We start from the raw sequence: 19,401 nt of genomic DNA, 5'->3' as shown, positions 1-19,401 counted from the left end.
GCCCGCCCCTCCCCAGTTCCCAAGTGAGTAGGTCCTTTCATTCTACTGGATACAGATCCAATGGTGGTCTTTCACCCTCCTAATAGAGGTAAATGAGAATTGTAATCCTAATAGAGGTATATTAGTATTTTATCAGGTAATGTGAGGACTTGTAAACAGGTGTCTGCCTTGTCGTGGCTCGCAAACTTACAACGCTTTGGCCAAAGGGTTAAACTAAATGACCCTTTTTCAAGAGACTATATAAGTATTTTACTGTGTATTTTTGTCATATTGGATGTGGCATTGGGCTTCTCTGTCGTTTCATGGATTATTGTTACCTGATCCCTTTATTCATACTATTTTTAATAAGCAAATAAAAGGCTTTTATTCACTACTAATATTGCAAACTACATCACAGTGAGTGCATTCAGTAGGGTACTTTCTCTCCTTTCCAATGTATCCTTGTTTGCCCTACCTTAATGTATTTTTATACAGTATGTTTTCTTTTGTTAGGCAGATGCAAACTCCTTTCCCAATTCCCTCACACCATTTATATATTCTATTTTAAAAGATTCTTCCTGAAACTTAATTCCATTATTCTATTGAAATTGGTATAAAATTCCAGTGAAAATAGTGATCTGTCTCAGTGTCTCCTCTGCTGAAATCACTCTCCTGGCTTCCTATCAAAACCCGTATCACATACTCAATTCTCCTCCTCACTTTGAAAGCTTTACACGCTTCTGCTCCTCCTTACATCTCAGCCCTAATTTCTCGCTATGCACCATCCCGACTCTTGCATTCTGCTCAAGGGTGTCTTCTCTCGACCCCTTTTGTATCTAAAGCCCTCTCCCGCCTTAAACCCTTCTCACCGACTACCCCACACCTCTGGAATGCCCTTCCCCTCAGTACCCGACTAGCACCCTCTCTGTCAACCTTTAAGACCCAACTAAAAACACACCTCCTTAAGGAAGCATATGAGTAGCTATATGAGTGATAGTTTTACACCGCATACATAAACCTTGGCCCCTTGCAGATGCACTTACCAGAGCACCGTCCTACTGTCTCTGAACGTCCTTCCTAGCAACCAATTAGATTGTAAGCTGTTCAGAGAAGGGACTCCTTTTCCTAAATGTTACTTTTATGTCTGAAGCACTTCTCCTCATGATGTGTTATCTATATTATTTGTTATCTATATAATTGTCCCGTGTATTACTGCTGTGAAGCGCTATGTACATTAATGGCACTATATAAAGACATACATACATCGCAGCCAACTATGTAGATATGCTATTGAAAGATTAAGATAATTTATAAATCAATAAGAATATGTTTAGTGCTTTATTGTATGATAAAGTAAAGATTGTGTGTACAGATGTTCTGATCATTTTTAAAGAATAAACTTCACAATGATTTGTTGTGCGTTCTAGTTAATGCCGAAAAAAATTGTTCGCAATACATTTAATTTGGTGCTACTCTATTTTCGGATGACGTACTCACTGTAACGTCTTTCAAATATGACTTTCTAACATTTTATCAATGTTCATTCTTTTTCCTTGTGCCCTCTGCTGACCATATTAGAAAATGTGAATTTCCATTTCTGCAAACCCACATAACATCCCTGCACGTTGGACAGATAATCATCCAGTCTGCGTAGTAATATGGTCACTTGCAAAACAAACTAGCAATGTCCTTTTAACTTGAAAACAGTTGGTCAGTTTTTATTCTACTAACTGGCCTGGCTCAATGCTGCCATAATATATTTCAGTTGCTTCTATTCTACTAACTTTAAGTAGGGATACATTTACCAAGATAAATGATTTTTGTTTTAATTTTAGCTGTATCAGGCTGTCTTTGAAATCCGCTTCAAGTAATCATTAACATGGTACAGTACATGTAACATGGCTCTTTTTCTTGGATTAAAGTATGGCCCAATTCTTTGAGTGCCAGAGGGCTCTCTGCCCGCAAGGTAGCACTGCAAAAGAATACAGCCAAATACAGACTCAGAACCACAAAGCAGAAAGAGCAGGGAATGCTTCAGGGGCCTTGAGAGACCACGGACACTGCAGGGCCAATAAACAGGGCAGGAGTACAGAAAGTGAAATGGACAGGGCTCCTTTGAGAGGGAGAAGAGTAACTGGAGGCCCTTGGGATAGATGAAAGGGCACAAAAAGTTGCAGATCTAGGGGAATAAAAGAAGAGACACAAGGAAGGCAGGGAAGATTATAACGTTAGGAAACGCTTCAGAATGTGGTTCTGTGACTTGGACTAGGTTGCAGATTAGTGCATATTAGTGCAGAGTTTGTGGTCTGCAAAAGAGGGAAAACAGACGTAGTGCATGACCATTGATGAAAGATTGGACAAACAGAATCCAAATAGGGTAGAGTTCTGGTGAAAACGTCTCATGCCTGGTGAAAGAATACAGCATACCAGGTGTTTGTGGATGCAAAAAAGTATATAGTGTAGTCCAAATATGTTTTGGTCCCTAGGGAAACTTCATCAGTGCTAAATTACATCATGGAAAGATGTCCATGTATAAACTAGAAGAGGTAAGTGAAAAAACAGCCAAAGTAGGATCCAGTTGAAAGGTTATATGTCTTGTTAAGCAACAGAAAGAACAAAATAAGTGGATAAGGGATAATCAACTCCATACTACAAAAGGGGGTTGCAACTTGGTTGTGACAGGCAATCAAGCACAGTAAAAAAATAAAATAAAAAGACCCCATAATAGTTACCTTAATCCATGCAGTGCTGCAAACTGGCTCAAAAAGGGTACAGAAACTCAGGATGCTGGTGCCACAGGGTCTTTTACCAGAATAGAAGTTGATGGCATTCTGAAGGGGACCATGAAGGTCATCAAAGACCAGGGAAACACAATAGGTTGGATAATAAGTAAGGAGTACATACTGTAATGGGTGATTATCTCTTGACAATGGGCTGGTTCCCAGCATGTTGGAGCACCATTGTGGTCACCCTATTAGAAGTTATGCGGAGGTATTTATATAGAGCTTATTGACTACTACCTTAATTAGATGATTGTTTCTGTTTCCATTTTTTCAGTACGTTTGGCAATTTATTTTATGGCCAACCTCACTGTCGTATGCAATCCGTTTGCTGTGTTAAGAACTTGCCAGTTACAAGCTACAAATAATGGTAAAGGGAAAAATATCTAGGAGACCTTAAATGATTCCACTTATGGGAGATGAAATTTAATTTAAAGCAACAGTCACACATCACTCATAAAACCCATCAATGTGCCTTTTCACTTTGGGCTCGAGCTGTGGTGATTGACACCATCTACAAAATATAAAAAAGGCCAACATTATTAAAAGATAAAAGGTTTTTGTTTACAGCAGGAACTCTGAGAAAAGGACTGTTTACTGTATAGCATTTTTCCTAAATCAGATTGATGGATGAAAACCAGCTTATCTATCCACCCTCTGTCTGCATGTGGCTGTCATCTACCGACCGCCAACCTCTACATCCTCAATTCCCACCTTGCTCTCAGACTTTGAATTCTGTCTTTCCTTCTCTTTCCTCTGACTTTCCCAAACTTTTACTGGAGACTGCAACTGCCATATTGATGAGCCCCCAGTCTCCTAGGCCTCCTCTCTCTTACCTTCTCTTTTGGCCTCCACTAATGGACCGATTTCAGCACCCACCATGGTGATCACGATTTCAACCTGGTCCTTTAAAAAAAAAAAAAAAAAAAACAGTTCCCTTCTGATTCCGCTAAACTGTTTCCCCTTCTGTTTTCTTACCATCACCTCCTGTCATTCTCCACCAGTCATTTCTCTCACCCCCCTCCTACTCTTTAAACCTTTGCTCCATTGACCTCTCAGCTCTGGCATCTACCTGATTGCTAACCTCTCCTCTCTCTCCTTCCTCTGAACCTGATTATCTTGTCAACTCTTACAACTCTATCTTCTCCTCACTTCATCTGTATGCCTGTTTTCGGCTCCAGTACACCGGACCCTCTAACCCACGGCATTGGCTAAATTCACAAACACACTTCCTTCGCACTTGCACTCGGTCCCATGGATGCCTATGGAGGCAGTCTTGCACTCATGCTGATTTTCTACACTATATATTTCTCCTCTCCTGTTGTTTTGTAGTGAAACACTACTCTCACATTGATACTCACAATTCCAAACCGCACCCGCATATATATTTAACTCAGTCTTCGGACTTTCTCCTCATGGTCTTTGCCAACTGTTTTAAATGAAAGGTCCATGGTATCCACAATGACATTCCTTCTGTCCCTTCCCTTCCTCTCCACTTCTACCTAAGCCTCCTTCCACTCGACCCCTTTTTTCCTGTTAAGAGTTGAAAGTTTGTAAGCTGATTTCTTCTCCTCCCTCTACCACATGCCCTCTCTAGTTGATTGCCTTACACCTTAATCAGAACTCTTGCTCCACTCTCGCCCATATCTTCAACTCCTTCCTGTCCTCTGGCTATTTTTTTTTTTAACATGTTCTTGTATAGCACTGCTAGTTTTTACGTAGCACTTTACAGAGACATTTTGCAGGCACAGGTCCCTTCCCCGTGGAGCTTACAATCTATGTTTTTGGTGCCTGAGGCACAGGGAGATAAAGTGACTTGCCCAAGGTCACAAGGAGCCAACACCGGGAATTGAACCAGGTTCCCCTGCTTTAAACTCAGTGCCAGCCAGTGTCTTTACTCACTGAGACACTCCCTCTCCCTGTTCCCCATCATCCTTTGGCATGCAGTTGTCACACCTATTCTCAAAAGCAACACTACTCCCCTTACCAACTACTGTCCTGTATCCTCCTGCCTTTAGCTCCACATTTATAGAATGTTTTGTGTTCCATCGTATTATCAACTTTCCTAATTTCCATGCCCTCTTGGACCTTTTCCAATCTGAGAGTTACCTCTCGTTATGAAGTATGTCCTGGGCACAGAGTTATGAAGCATTAAGATAATCGTGGGGCAAAATTCACTGGAAAATAATATATCTATTAGCGTCGGTAGTGCTTATCTTTTGTTTTCTTAAAAATGCTGATTTTTTTCGCCACCCCCCTCATCCTAACTTTGTTCAAATATACATTTTAAGCATGAATTGACCAAGTAAGAGAGTGATGCAAAACACGGGGCCAAGGAAATATAGGTTTCATAATAATTATACTTTAAAAATATAGGATTCAAGTTCACTGATATTTAAGAGGCATCAAAGCGCTTATCTTTGGATGTATGGTTTATGCAGGATATATGGCCTGTTTGACTTGCCTCCGGATCATATTTTGAGTACTATGAAAAAAGGAGTTTTGTTTAAAAAAAAAGAAAAAAGGGATTATTAATAAAATTTATGCACAGAATATGCAATTACAGTGTACAATATCTCCATTTTATCAGTGATAATCTCTGTCAGTGCAGGTATTACTGTACATCATTAATACTTTAAATCTTCCCTGCGAAATGCAGACTGGGTCAAATCTATTTCTATTAGCTGGAGAGACATGGTGCAAACTACTACAGATGCATGTTATCGCCAATTTGCTGCACTGCAACAAGCACTTATGTATGCAAATTAGTCTTAAGTAGAGATATGTGAGAAACCTCCCTGGTTTGTGGCTCATGAGGATATAGCAAATGGAGGATAGAATAAACATGCTTGGGTTTGTTAATGCACCACTCAGATATGCATTAGAAAAAGTACACAAACTAGTGTTTTGGGTCTCCCTCAAACAAGAGAAAGTTGGCAAATGAAAAGTATGGGTTCTTGGTCAATAACTCTGCCCCGCTTTACTATGGTAATGCAATAGATTTAGAAATAGTATCAGATAGTTGTTTATAAAATAGGACTATGCTGGGACATGGTGCATAGCATAGTAACTGATCACGGTGCAATACTTACTACTGTAGTACCTAGGCATGTAAGAGTTGGATGGGTAGGTGAGAGGATAGGCCAGTGTTAGGTTGTAAGGCCATTAACCCCTTGATTGCCTTATGGTTAATAAGGAGAGTTCCTCATTTATACATTTAACTTAACATAACATGCATGTTATCTAGTATAGGCAGGCATTAATGAAACACCCCCCCCCCCCCCCCCAATATAAGAGATACCTATTAATGGTGTGCACTCAGAGTTTGAAAAAAAATTGGTACAAGAAACAGTGATTGTATGTGGTACTGAAACTAAAAAAGTAACTTTTAATAAACACTTAAAATACTGTACACAAAATAAACGTAAAAGCAGTAAAACCAGAAGTCTGTATCTAGTAAGAGGACGGAGGTGCTAAGGCTTGGGGATAGGGTCTATTGCCTCAGACCAGCAGTATAGCGTGAGGCTCGCTGATACTGAGTGAAAGTGGCTGCAGCTGTCAAAGGGTTAATCAGGAAAACCGGGTGGCTATGAGTGAGACTGGTATCAGTATAATATAGGAAGAATACCACTGCCTCAACTGTGAAAGGCTATATGAGCCTCTGGAGGCAACTGGTAGAGACAGAACACTATTGCGATGTAACACCCTTACCTCACCCCAGTATTAGGGATAGGGTGTACAGTGAAAAATAAGTAGATAGAAACAGTCTCTATGGCTTTAAACAGGTTTGCGCCTGAATAAAGGGTGTATTGCTCAGCGACTCACCTGATTGTGTCAACAGGACAGGTTTTAGGATCCTCTCAGGGCAGCTGGATCCATGCTGGCTTTGTATTAGGAGTATCAATAATTGTTACAAGGCGCCAGGAACTCTTCAACGGAATTTATTAAACTTAGGACATCCGCTTCGTAGACATACATACATGAAGAGCATAACTCTTGTGAATTACAGCTTTAGCATATCCGAAAGTATTTCTTCCAGCTCCTCGTACTACGAGTCACGTAGAGGCTCATCCCATTTAAGAGCCTTTTGCCATGCCTGACACAGGCCTAAATCCTTTAGTCTAAGAATTGTCAGCAGCTCACCCAGGTCTCTTCCTGGTCCTGCAGATAGTGACTCCACTACTGGAGGGAGTATTCTCTGTCAGTTTTCTTTCTTGGGAGCCCCTAAACTGGGATACTGTCCCTATGCTAAAAACAAACACAGATATCCTTTGCAGGTCACCTGGAGACCTCCCCCGAGTCTCTCTGTGTGGAATAGGATCTCATGATGCTAAATGGGGTCTGAATACAAAATGGTGGATCCCCACCTTTTATACCCATGGGGTGTGGCCAACATTCTGCCCCAGTATCTGGTCAGAATATATGTTGCAACCTGGTCACACCATATACATGTGACCATCTATCAATTCCCAAACTATGGCAGGGCCAACTCTAACCTTTAAAAGTGCAACATAATAGACACAACCGTCTAGCAACTCACTTGTACTGAGGACTTGTAGGGATTTAACCCCTCACTGCCTGAAGCTACCAGGGCTGACATGCAGGGACTAATACAATTCTAACAGGGTGCTATACAGAGATAAATACTCGTGTTATATATGTAACAGGGCTGGTCCAGGTTGCCTCTATGCCTCCTGTCATGTAAGCCCTGATAGCTACAGGCTGTGGCAGGCAATCCTGTTTACTTTTGACCCCCCTCATTCTGACTCCCTGAGTGACAGAAGTGGTGGTGACATATGAATATGTGTGTAGCCTATCATGGTACAGATCCTGTGCCCTCCCTATCTGGTCCTCAGGGAGGAAGTGAAAATTGGTTAGTCAGTCTGTTTCACTCTTTCCTAAGGAGTGTATGTGAGTGCCCTCTCCTCCCAACTGGGAGTGGTAGAGGCCAGTCAGACCTCATGGCTGACTGGCCATGAAAGATCTTAAGGTCCAGACTCATTGAGCATGCAGCATCCAGAGGCCTGGGATCCTCTGTTATCATTCACCGCTGTATGAGATCAACTGCAGTGACTGCCACAACAATAAACCCTTTTGCTTTTATATACTCCTGCTTGAGTGTTCAGTACATTTGAGCAGGGGGGAAAGATCTGTGTTTTGGTGGAGGCTGACTGGATACTCTGGAGCTCACCAAAACTAGAGGCGCTGAACACCCGAGGAATCTCAGATGACATCAAAAGCCTGTCCTGGTCTCCACTACAATGCAGATGGCTCAGCTCTCCTGGACCCTCACAGGTACGCCGCACCACAACATCTAGTAGCCGCAACATGTGTCTACGAGAGGGTGGGGGGTACATGTGCTACATATACAATCCATTAACCCCCCCGTGAGGCAAGCTGCAGTATGATATGGGAAGAATCGCCCTGCCTCAACTGTGTAAGGCAATATTAGCCTCTGGAGGTGACTTAGTGAAGACAGAACACTATTGCAGAGATCAATTCCCCCATGTATGATCCCCTGCACCTCCGCTATAACCCTGTTAGCAGCATGGAGCCGACGCTGTGACAGCCTAAGGCTATGATTATACCAGAAACAATGGTGGATTCGGCGCAACTGCGCATGTCCGGATCAGAGAGACTCCTGGGTACTTCAAAAAACTTTATTGGAACACACAAGGGCTAGCACCGCATTCTCCCCCTCATAAAGGGGGAGAATGCGGTGCTAGCCCTTGTGTGTTCCAATAAAGTTTTTTGAAGTACCCAGGAGTCTCTCTGATCCGGACATGCGCAGTTGCGCCGAATCCACCATTGTTTCAGCCTTCAACTAAGACGGTGGCACGCAGGAGCAGCCGAGGGAGCAGACCCCAGACCGGAGTGCAGGTGAGGTAAGACATCTTCATTCCCCCTGCACCGGTTGTTATTGAGGCGATACGAAGCTCCCCCGTGTGATGCCCCAGTGTCTGACGCATTCAGAACACTGCCCTGCACACGGAAGCGCAAGACAGACACATTGACAATTGGTATGATTATACCAGCTCTGGCTGGGCGGCAGCGCGATTTGGTAATGTTACTGCTGCTATCCGGCAAAGCGGCACGTGAACTGAAGGAGGAGATAGGGTGGTGTGGCAAAGGCATGGCGGTGAGGAGTTCATCCTTATTGGATGAACTGTTCACGTGATGCGGCCGTCGCCTGCCAAGAACAAATTCTCATGTCTGCTCTCCAGTCTGCCACCCTACAGTACCAGGCGGCGCGCATGTCGCTCGAGGTACTGTATATTAGCTTACATTGGATTGTTGTCATTTGCTTTTGACCCACGCGGCGTCACACCACCGGCCGATTTTATACAGAATAATAACAGCCAAAGTGTACGGGCAGACCTCTCACAGTGACCCTCCCTAGCAGGTTCCTAAGCCTCTATTGGCGCAATGCACATTTCCCTCTGCAGACAAAGCTTTCTCAAGGGCAAAACAATGGATCTCCTCCTGCTGGTACAAGGTCCAGTATACATAGCGTTTCAGTGACCATGGTAACCTGTGCCAATTTGTGTAAACGTATTGTTTCAGATACATTGGTCATCATTAAAATAATTGTTTCTTCGATAACTGGACCGGTAATAGGGATACACAGAGAGCTAGTATAGGCTAAGAAAACTACTTAAAAGATTGTGTACATTAGTAAGTAGATTGTTAAAATAGTAACAGTTGTTATGATAGGTTCAAATGTTTATATTTGTTTGTCACAACTGTTGGAAATACTTTATTCTGTTTGAGAAGCAGTGTCTTATCATACAGTATTACTGTTTATTCAACATTCATAGCAGCATATCAGGTGACTCAAATCATTCTAAGAAACTAAATCAAAATTATAGTCTAAACAAGATTTTTTTCAGCCAGGATTCCTAGGAACGCTTGGGTTCCCCGGGCATCAATAAAGGGTTCACTGCAGTTTTATGGTCATTTGAAAATTGTTTCAAATACAGAAGAATTTACAATGCATCTGATCATAGAGTTGCTATTAGAGATGGTTGGGGGTTCCTCAGAATTTCACTTAGGGTTCCTTAACCAAAAAAAGGTTGGAAACCACTGGTCTAAACAAATGACAACCAGCATCACCAAAGAGAAAACAGAATACAGTACTATCAAAGATGAACTAGGTGCAGATAACAATAAGGGTCCCTGTAAACCCCAAATATAATCACAATATAGAATATAAGTAACCCTCAAACAAGAAAACTATGACAAGTGTGTAGAATAATAAGCACCACACATTTGAAATAGCCGCTTTTCTTTATTCTACACACGGGAACGAGAGATCCAGATGGGCTGAGTGTGGCTGTCACAAATTCGATTTTGAGACTGCTGAGGAGGGACACATCGTAAGGGAAGTACTGCATTTTTATTAGTGGGAATGGGCCCGAATAAAGGATGTCAGATCCTGAAACGTTGCCCCCCTTCATGACTGAGTTTTTTTTTTTTGTACTTTTTTGCGTACTAGTAGAAATTATGTGATGTGTATCTCATCTATTCAGTAATTCATGTTGTTAGACATATCTCTATGTTAAGGATATCGCTAAATGTTGCCTCTCTCCTCTTCATATAGATTAGCATTTTTTTAATACTAAGGATAGTCTCAGTTCTGGGGACAAGTGTGTTTCCGTGTCTATTTTTGTCACTTTGATAGTACAGTAGTTTTTTACCTAGTATGCATTTTTTTGACTGATGTCAAATATATTGATTGAAAATAACGGTTTGTCATAGTTGACTTGTTTGAGTGCGGGTTACTGTGAGAGCATACGCAGGTCTATTTTAGTATAAAATGTAAATATGTATAGTTCATTAAAACAAATATAAGATGATGGGGCTAAAGGTGAATCCTTCTTTAAGTCCTAGTGGAGTCAGTGTCTTAAATTTGTAAATCCACTTGGCTTCCTTCTGTAAGAGCTTCCAATAGTAATCACCATTTCTGACAGAGTGCTGGATGACTTCTATGCTACTGGGGCCAGCAGAGGTGCCTCCTGGAAGGTCCCCAAGGAGGTGCCTGTCAGGGGAGCCTCCCTTCCAAGGCTACAGCATGCTGCCTCAGTCAGGCACCTCCACAGACATCCTCCTCGCAGGCCTTCTCTGCAACATCCCCCATGAGGCCCCTCTGCGGATAAGGACACATCATGTTAGTGTTGCTGGTAAGGGGTCCAGGACCCTTTACTCACCGGGCCGGAACAGGAGTCCCAGCTGTGCCCCCCCCCCCCTTCCCCTTTGTCTGCAGCCCTGATGAGTTTCCCCATTTTGTCTGCCCCTGTATTCATCACTTATTTTCTGTTACTAATCTCCTGCCTTTTTCTGTTGACTATTCTCACAACTATTTTCCCTTCTCTTACTCTCCTACTTCAGTCTCTCCTTTCCTGCTCTTACTGTCTGCCATCCGAATAGCTTCCTATCCGTTTCCTCTTCTCACGCTGCTCCTTACTGTCTTTAAAGAAGAAACCCCACACTGAACTAACTTGTAACACACTGAACTAACTTGTAACTGTTGTAGAGTGTGGCAGCACTCTGCTGGAAGTACAAAGTATCTCTAAAACCTGGAGTTTTGATGATAGAGTAGAAAGGGATTAAATATAATCTTTGTCCTCTGTATTTTCTCCATTTAAAAGAGGCAATCCAAGGCAACAGATTTTTTTTGCAAATCTAATTTTTTTTTTAAATATAGGGTTGTAGCAGGGGGTCTCCTGAGCTGAACCCAGTTAATTTCAGCTCCAGGGAACCCCCTGCTTCCTTCCAGAGATACTTACCTGCGAATTAGTTGCCGGTAGCTGCTCTTCGTGGCTGCCAGGGCCCGCTGTTCACAGCCTGCAGGCCAATAGGAAGCTGTGATGTCAGCGGTGTGGCTTCCTATTGGCCCATGTGACACGGGAGCTTCAAACCTTAAGTCCCCGCTTGCTGAGTCAGAGAAGCTACCGGCACCTACTTTGGAGGTAAGTATCCCTGGAAGTAGGCGGTCCCTGGAGCTAAAATTAACAATCATCTCTGGAAACCCCCTGCTTCAATTCTGTATTAAAAAAATAAATACAAAAGAAACACTTTAACAATTTGTATTTCTTGAATTGCTCCATTAATCTAAAATTGCTAATGAGCGACCAACTGGGGCTAGACTTTAATTCCATTTTCTAACTCAGACCACGTCTCCCCACTCCAAGACGAAGCGCTGATTCTAGCGTGAAACGCGTTGAGGGGGAGATTGTGGTGTAGAAAAGTGTTCGTGAGGTCCCAATAAAAAAAATTTCTACAACCCGGAAGTGCCCTGAAGTTTGTCACAGGTTGTGGCACCGGATCCTTTCATTTCCATGCTGTATACTCAGAAGGCTGCACGCCTGGAACCGGAGCTCAGAGGAGAGCAGGACCGAGGTCTGTGAGCTTTACATAGGTAAGGTTTCCCATCCCAGCTCTGACCTATCCTTTGGTCTGTTTATACTTTCCTGCTCCATTCCTTATGGCTCACATTGACACCACAGAGTGCTGGTACTAACTGCCTGAGCGCAGGACAGACTTTCCATTTGGAAGTATGAGGAGCTCTGTTTTAGCCATGTTGAGTTTAAGGCGGCGGAGGGCCATCCAGGATGATATCGCAGAGAGACATTCAGAAACTTTGGTTTGTACAGCAGGTGTAAGGTCGGGGGTTGAAAAGTAGATTTGAGTGTTGTCAGCATAGCGGTGATATTTAAACCCAAGAGATGTGATTAGGTCACTGTGGCAGGATTGGCCTGTAGCCTAGATCAGGGAATAGTCCACACGTGTAGTTTCAGGATAATGAAAACGTTCAGTGGCTTTATTTCTCCACAGCATAACATAACATGTGGACACACTGTCCCTTTAATCACCAAAACAAAACCTGCTCCACATTGGCAGAACTGACTAACACTCCAGGGATATCTAGCAGGCTGGCTGGCTAAACCATTTACCAAACCGTAAATGTATATTAAGCAGTCAGGAAAACAAATGAACAATTCTTACTTTGGTTGAAAGAGTTAGTTGGGAATCCATCTGGCTAGCAGCTCACATAGTAGAGTTATGTGGTCTGAGGTAGCCGCTACTACCAGTAACAACATCCTTATATACCCTGCTGGTTATCAGGTGTCTGCTTACATCCTGATTACCCAGCTTTTCCACCTGAGTTAACCTTCTGAGTGCTGGATGAAGCACTCAGATGTATGTCTCCCAGGCATAACTGATAGGGGTTGACTTCATCCTGTCACAGTCACCTAGAGAAAGTGTGTACAGAGAAAAGAGAAGAGGTCCCAGGACAGAGTCCTGGGGTACCCCCACAGAGAGATTGATAGAAAAGGAAGAGGTGTTAGCAGAAGAGACACTGAAAGTATGATGGAAGAGGTAAGAGGAGATCCAGGATAGAGCTTTGTTACAAATACCAAGAGTATGGAGAATGTGAAGGAGAAGCGGGTGGTCCACGGTGTCAAATGCTGCAGAGAGGTCGAGTAATATGAGCAGAGTGTAATGACCTCTGTCTTTGGCAGCATGGAGGTCATTAGTTATCAGTAGTGAGGGCTGTTTCAGTCGAGTAAGCACTGTGTTAAGCCAGATTGCAGCGGGTCTAGGAGAGAATAGATGTTGAGAAAGAGGAGCAAGCGAGAGAATATAAGACGTTCAAGGAGTTTAGAGGCAAAAGGCAGGAGGGAGACAGGTCGATAGTTAGAAAGACAGGTAGGGTCACGCTTGCTGTTTTAGAGTAATGGTATAACTGTTGCATACTTGAAGGAGCATGGGAAGGCACCAGAGAAGAGAGAGGAGTTAAAAATGTGTGTGAGTGTAGGGATAATAGAAGGAGCAAGAAGTTTTAGGAGATAGGAGGGAATGGGGTGAAGAGGACAAGTGGTAGAGGGAGAAGAGGAGATCAACAGTGACACATTCTCCTCTGAGACAGTGGAAAAAGAGTCAAGGAAGGCAGGAAGAGCGTTAGGAAGCAGTGTAGTATTGGAGGAGGAAACACAGGGGATGTTCTGATGTATGGATTCCACCTTTTCCTTAAAATAGTCAGCAAAGTCCTGAGGTGAGATGGAGGAAGAAGAGGCAGTTGAGGGTGGTTTGACTAGAGAGTCAAAGACAGAGAAGAGTCGGCATGGGTTAGACTTGTGCGTGTTGATTAATGAAGAAAAGTAGGTTTTTTTACCTGAGAGAGAGCAGAGTTGAAACAGGATAGCATACATTTGTAGTGAAGGAAGTCTGCGAGAGTGTTAGATTTCCTCCAGAGAAACGAGTAGACATGTTCCAAGTAGACATTTAAACCCAACCATAATCATGCAAACATCACTAAAGAGGTATTTGCTTACAGTACATACAAAAATGTTATCCATGAGTGTAGCCCCGGTCACCCTTGGGCTTCCCTAGCCCTTACCTTTGCTGCAGGGGCGTGCAGCGGCAACGGGGAAGGTTGTAGCGGCACGTGACCGGCGAGAGCATCACTGGAGGCTCTGGCGGCTCCCTGTGCAGGGCGCCGCCATCTTGCATTACGTTGCGCATGCGCAAGATGCCGCGCATGCGCAGTACAGGTGCACAAGGCGCATTAGTTAGAGTAGGCTCTGCAAGGGACTGTAGCCCCAGAAAGCATAGGGGCATGTAACCACATGACACCAGGGAGCTAATCGCGCGGCCGGATTCCCTGCTAGGGGAAAATATGCATTTCGCTCGCTCAGCCCACGCTAGTCAGTCGGTGCTGGGACAGAATAGGGGTAGGAGGTATGTGTGTAGGGGTCAGTGACCCACTCCACTAGGCCAGATTCCCCCTAGGCCCCGACTCCCCTCAGCATGTGGTTGCTGCAGGGACTGGCCCATAGTATAGGGACACTGCTCCTGTAGTACCAGTGTGAGTGAGGGACACAGACAGGACACGGCGGTCTTTGTTCAATGGTGTTCTGGGACCAGACACCCACTACCTGGACACTCCTAACGGTGGTACCATCCACGCGGGACCCACCCAACTAGAGGCGGAGGCTTCGTGGTTTGCGGTACTGGATTTGTGGATCCCATCATCCGCAAGACCTAGCCAGTGCGCCCGGGTGCAGACACACCAGGCAGGTACCTTCTCCAAAAGTGCACCAACTCACACAGTATAGTGGCAGTGCTGACCACATAGAGGGTGGGGCTATAATTTTGGGGACACTTAGGTGGTAGAGTGCCCGAGGGCCTCATAAGGTACTGTGGGGACTGTGCACAGAGTGGGACCATTGGTGGGTGGGTTACAGCCGTGTGTGGCAAGTGGGTAGCTGTAACCAGTAGCCATTACATATAAGTTTCTATCAGTAAACTGTTATTCTGTGTTACCCTGTCTGTTCATTGTGTGATCGTATGCCTATATATGTATATGGATCCTGTAATGGGCAAATCCACATTGTAGGATCCGTTACAGGGGGAGACGCTGACGAAGATTGTTCCAGAGTACACCCCAGGCTCCCTGCAGCGGAGGCTCAGACCTCCTGTGAGACACAGGTATTGCACCACACGTACACCATAGACACGTATCACACAGAGGGTGGGGGTACATGTGCTACATGTGAATTAGAAACTTCAAGATCATAATCAGTTCTGGTATTTCAGGAAGCAAGAAACTGAATTTGCCAGCAATACTCTTAATTAATTAATTAAATCCAGCTGCAAATAATAAAAGATAAAAAAAAAAAAACAAGTACTGTACAGTGAACTTAAGACATATTCGATTGTGTTCACTCACTCTATGTGGAACATATCTTTAAGAAAAAACAGGAAGCATATCCTGTCACGTCTTTAATTTGTAATTTACATTAAAACTGTGCTGTCAAAATATACAAATTAAAGATAAGGGTTGCGCATGTATAATTACTCGAGAAAACATTGATGAATAAATATTTGCTAAACAGGAAGACACGTTAACACATTCATAATTGGTAACATATGAGCTTAGCTTTGCATAATCTACTAAGGGAATCTGGTTACAAATCTTAAAAGGGGTTATTTCCAAGAAATGTAGTTGTTTTATTTCTCTTACTGGTTACATGCTGTTTTGTGCACTCCATGTCTCAGTGCTGGAAGCTTTCATACACACAATACAATAGGCATATAACACAAATAGGGGTACTTAATGCTAATTTTTAGTTCTTCCTCAGTACAACAATTAAAGGAGTATTTCCTTTTTTTAAATTTATTTATTTATTTTTTAAACAGGATGAGAGCTGAGGTCCCCTTAGACAAACACCATTATTTTCAGCTCCCTGTTCCCCCTGGTTCTTGAGATATTTACTGGTGAAGTTACCAGGCTTAAATCTGTCTCAGGGGAAACAAAATGGCTTACAGATATCAAGCCAATGAGAAGCTTCAACATCATCAGTTGGGGCTTTATCTTTTGTAAATCTTTTTATTGGACACCTAACAGTCAACAAAAGAATGATTCCTGCGCTCCTACCAAATTGGGCTAAAATATACTAGTAACATGGTAAAACGATTGGCCTTACATATATAGTAACATGTATACGATTGGCCTTACATATACATAGGTACCTGCTAAACAGAGTCTACCTTGACGCGGTTGGCAGGCATGAATCATATTTTGATCAATAGATGCAACCAAATTACTCCTATCCCACAGACTTACTAAATGTAAACATGTCACTAGTATATTTTAGCCCAATTTGGTAGGAGAGCAGGAATTGTTCTTTGTTTTCCATATATGTAAGGCCAATTCTTTTACCAGCAGCAAACTCGTAAAGGGAGGAGCGCGGTAATATGTACGGTCTTCCACAAATGTTAGGCCAATTATTTTCCTGGCTGCATACTCCATAAGAGCATTAATTATAGTGTTACTGATACATTGCGTCATAGGGCTAGGTTATTGGCTCACCTGGTTTCTGCTTTACATAGCAGGAGGTACAGGCAGTCCTCAGTTATCCAACGGAATCCGTTTGTCAGGACTCGGGGTACACACCGCCCTCGGCGCTGCCCTTCCTTACCTGTACCGCTGGCTGCGGTCTCCTCCGTCCCTGCTTGGCGCCTCAGCCCTCTCCTCCACCCCCGCGGCTTGCACGCACGCCACCGACGCCGCGCAACTTAATTTATGCACTGCACCGGCCGGGTAACTCTGCCCCATGTCAGCTCCGCTCTCAGGCTCAGCTCCTCCCACCATCCTCCGGCAACAAGCGATTAAATCATTAGATTGAACACACAATTTGATTTCTAACTTAATGTATGAGCGCCGAGTACACTTTTGGCACTATATAAAGACATGTACAATGTATGTAAAGAGGCCTTTTAAAACAGAGTATCTGATGTTCAAAGCTTTACTCTTCTTGAGTTTTTTTACTGTACCAAGCAGGAGGTGTATATAAAGATGCACAGAGTTATGCAGGTACTACCAACGCCTGTCCCGAAGAGCTTACAATCTAGTTTTGGTTAGAGGCAATTTAGGGTACACTTACTGTCTTTAACTATTTCCATCAACTGAACCACTGAATATTAAGCAGCTGAAGGATATACACTTATATGTCGAAAACATGATCATTCAAATTTGAATTAAATATGTACCTTCTGTTTTACATAATTTCAGAAAAAATGCATCCCTGCTGCATTAAACAAAACAAAAATCACGCATTTCACAGAAAATGAACAAACATGGCAAATGCCATCTCATTGTGTCTGAATTGTTCCAAAGTTCACCCTAAGAAAACGTTTTATTATGTTCTCTCTATTCTCTGCGTTTAGTGCTCATAATAAGCACCAGCACTGCCAGTGTGATAAAGCAACACACACAAACTTTTACTGTTAAACCCAACCCCAAAGTGTAAGAACTGCGCACTCTTTGGGAAAAGCTACGGAAGTTTAATGCGTGGGAAAGTTGCAGAGAAAGAAAGGAGGGATTAGAGGGGGGAGTTTGCTCTGTACTACAGTATGCGCACTTTCTTACCTTATACGTCTCTTCTGCCATAAGAAGAACACAAGCAGCACAGAGAACGTGCCTAGGGCTAGGGCCAGCCAATCGATGCTGACAAACAGCTGAAGACTGGGAAACATTGCGGTCTGATATTTCCCCTTTCAGTTCCTCAGAAGCCTCTGTTGTGGTAATGAAAGCAGATCCTGTGTGCTAACTGACTAGCTTCTATACCCAATCGACTAGATGTCAAACACACAAACTATATACAGTAGAAGCAAAATGAACTTTTCTCTTTCAGTTGTGGCAATCAGGAGGAGTGGCAATACATTGCTATCATTTGGTTGGCTGATTGTGATATCGGCCCTCCTTTAGCATCCCAGCTCCATGTAAAACATTCATTCATCTATATGTAACACCCCTATCCCTCCTCCCCCCCCCCCCCCCCCCCACCCCGGCTGCAGGAGATAGGGTGTACATGCAAATCAGTCTCTTTCTACTCTGCTGACAGGGTTTCTACCTGCGTCAGCGTAGTGTAGCTCAGTCAGGTTTACCTCTGGTCTCAGGGCTTCTCTGCTGGATCCAGGCCAAGGCTGTAGTGAGGAGTAGATATAGAATAAGAAGAACAGGGCACCAGGAACATTTAAACAGGATGCTTGTTTTTATTGCACACCAGCAGATACAGCATAACAGGACAGGTTTTCAGCTTGTCTCTCTTGCAGCAGTTCCCCTCTGCCTGTAGTTCCTCGCAGGACCCAACCTAACTCTGGCTAAGGATGAAGCAGGCTCAGCCCCAGGTCCCAACACAAATCTGGGCTATAGCCCTTCTCCCAGCAGCATGGGAACCTCTTTCTGTACCAGGCACCAGCACAGTCTCTCTCCTGACCAGACCAGATCCCCCTTCTCTACCCAGAGGGTATCAACCTTTTCCCCTTTCTGTCTGTGGGCAAAACATGCTGTAGCAATCTGTCACCCCATCTGTCACATGACCTAGTACACACACATGCACACACTCACACGTAGACACACACAAACACACACACACACACACACACACACACACACACACACACACACACACACACACACACACACACTCTGACCTCCTGTCGGACGCTCAGCAGTGAAGCACTTGGATTGTGTTCCCTACCTCCCTTCCCTGTGAGAGCACACGCTGAGACAGAGAGAAATATAGCAGTAAGCTGCCTGCTTCTGCTGCTTCGGGAGCCGGCGCCGGGTCACTATATAGTAAAAATACAGTTAACATAATACAAAGGTACAACATCATATTACATAACAGGTCCTTCTCTAAGAATAACCAACATACTGTATACAGCTGCATACCAGGTGCTGAACCATACATGGTAACAGTATAGTGCTTCCTAACTATCCCTCCCAGACTAGTAGGACCTTATCTGGTAATAAACAGGCCCTGGCCAATCCCAGCATAACACTCCTCCGTAGTAATATGCAAATAGGTGATTTTCCTGGCTCCCACCATTTGAAATCAGGGACAATTTTACTGCTCACAGATAATTCTGTTACCGCCCTACAAAGAGCACTCTGCATCTCTGCACATACATTATCTTTTAGCTTTAAGGGTTCTGGCAATTGCAGAAAATCATCCCCATGAAACCCTCTGTTCTTTTGCATGAGAACTCTGCCTGTTCTGCTAGGTGTGGGTAGGTTAGTAGTATAGGCTTGTCCTGGCAGCACCCAGCACAAGGGCTCCTCACCTATAAC

The 19,401-nt window shown here is 43.6% G+C and overlaps 1 protein-coding gene across 2 annotated transcripts in view; it reads right to left on the bottom strand.

The window, feature by feature from the left end:
• Positions 1 to 19,401, bottom strand: part of CYP7B1 (cytochrome P450 family 7 subfamily B member 1) — a 319,498-nt gene that overhangs the window by 249,152 nt on the left and 50,945 nt on the right. The window contains exon 1 of one of the 2 annotated variants that reach the window (XM_075584025.1): positions 17,695 to 17,993. The exons of the other annotated variant lie outside the window; for it this stretch is intronic. Within the exon in view, the coding sequence (XP_075440140.1) occupies positions 17,695 to 17,801 (107 nt within the window). The 5' untranslated portion in view covers positions 17,802 to 17,993. Of the gene's footprint in view, positions 1 to 17,694; positions 17,994 to 19,401 lie in introns of those variants that run through there. 2 annotated transcript variants of the gene reach the window in all.

The sequence above is a fragment of the Ascaphus truei genome, chromosome 2 (assembly GCF_040206685.1).
Source record: "Ascaphus truei isolate aAscTru1 chromosome 2, aAscTru1.hap1, whole genome shotgun sequence".
Taxonomy (NCBI): Eukaryota; Metazoa; Chordata; class Amphibia; order Anura; family Ascaphidae; genus Ascaphus; species Ascaphus truei.
The sequence above is the reverse complement of the archived record's forward strand: the minus strand, read 5'-3'. Positions and strand labels throughout refer to the sequence as shown.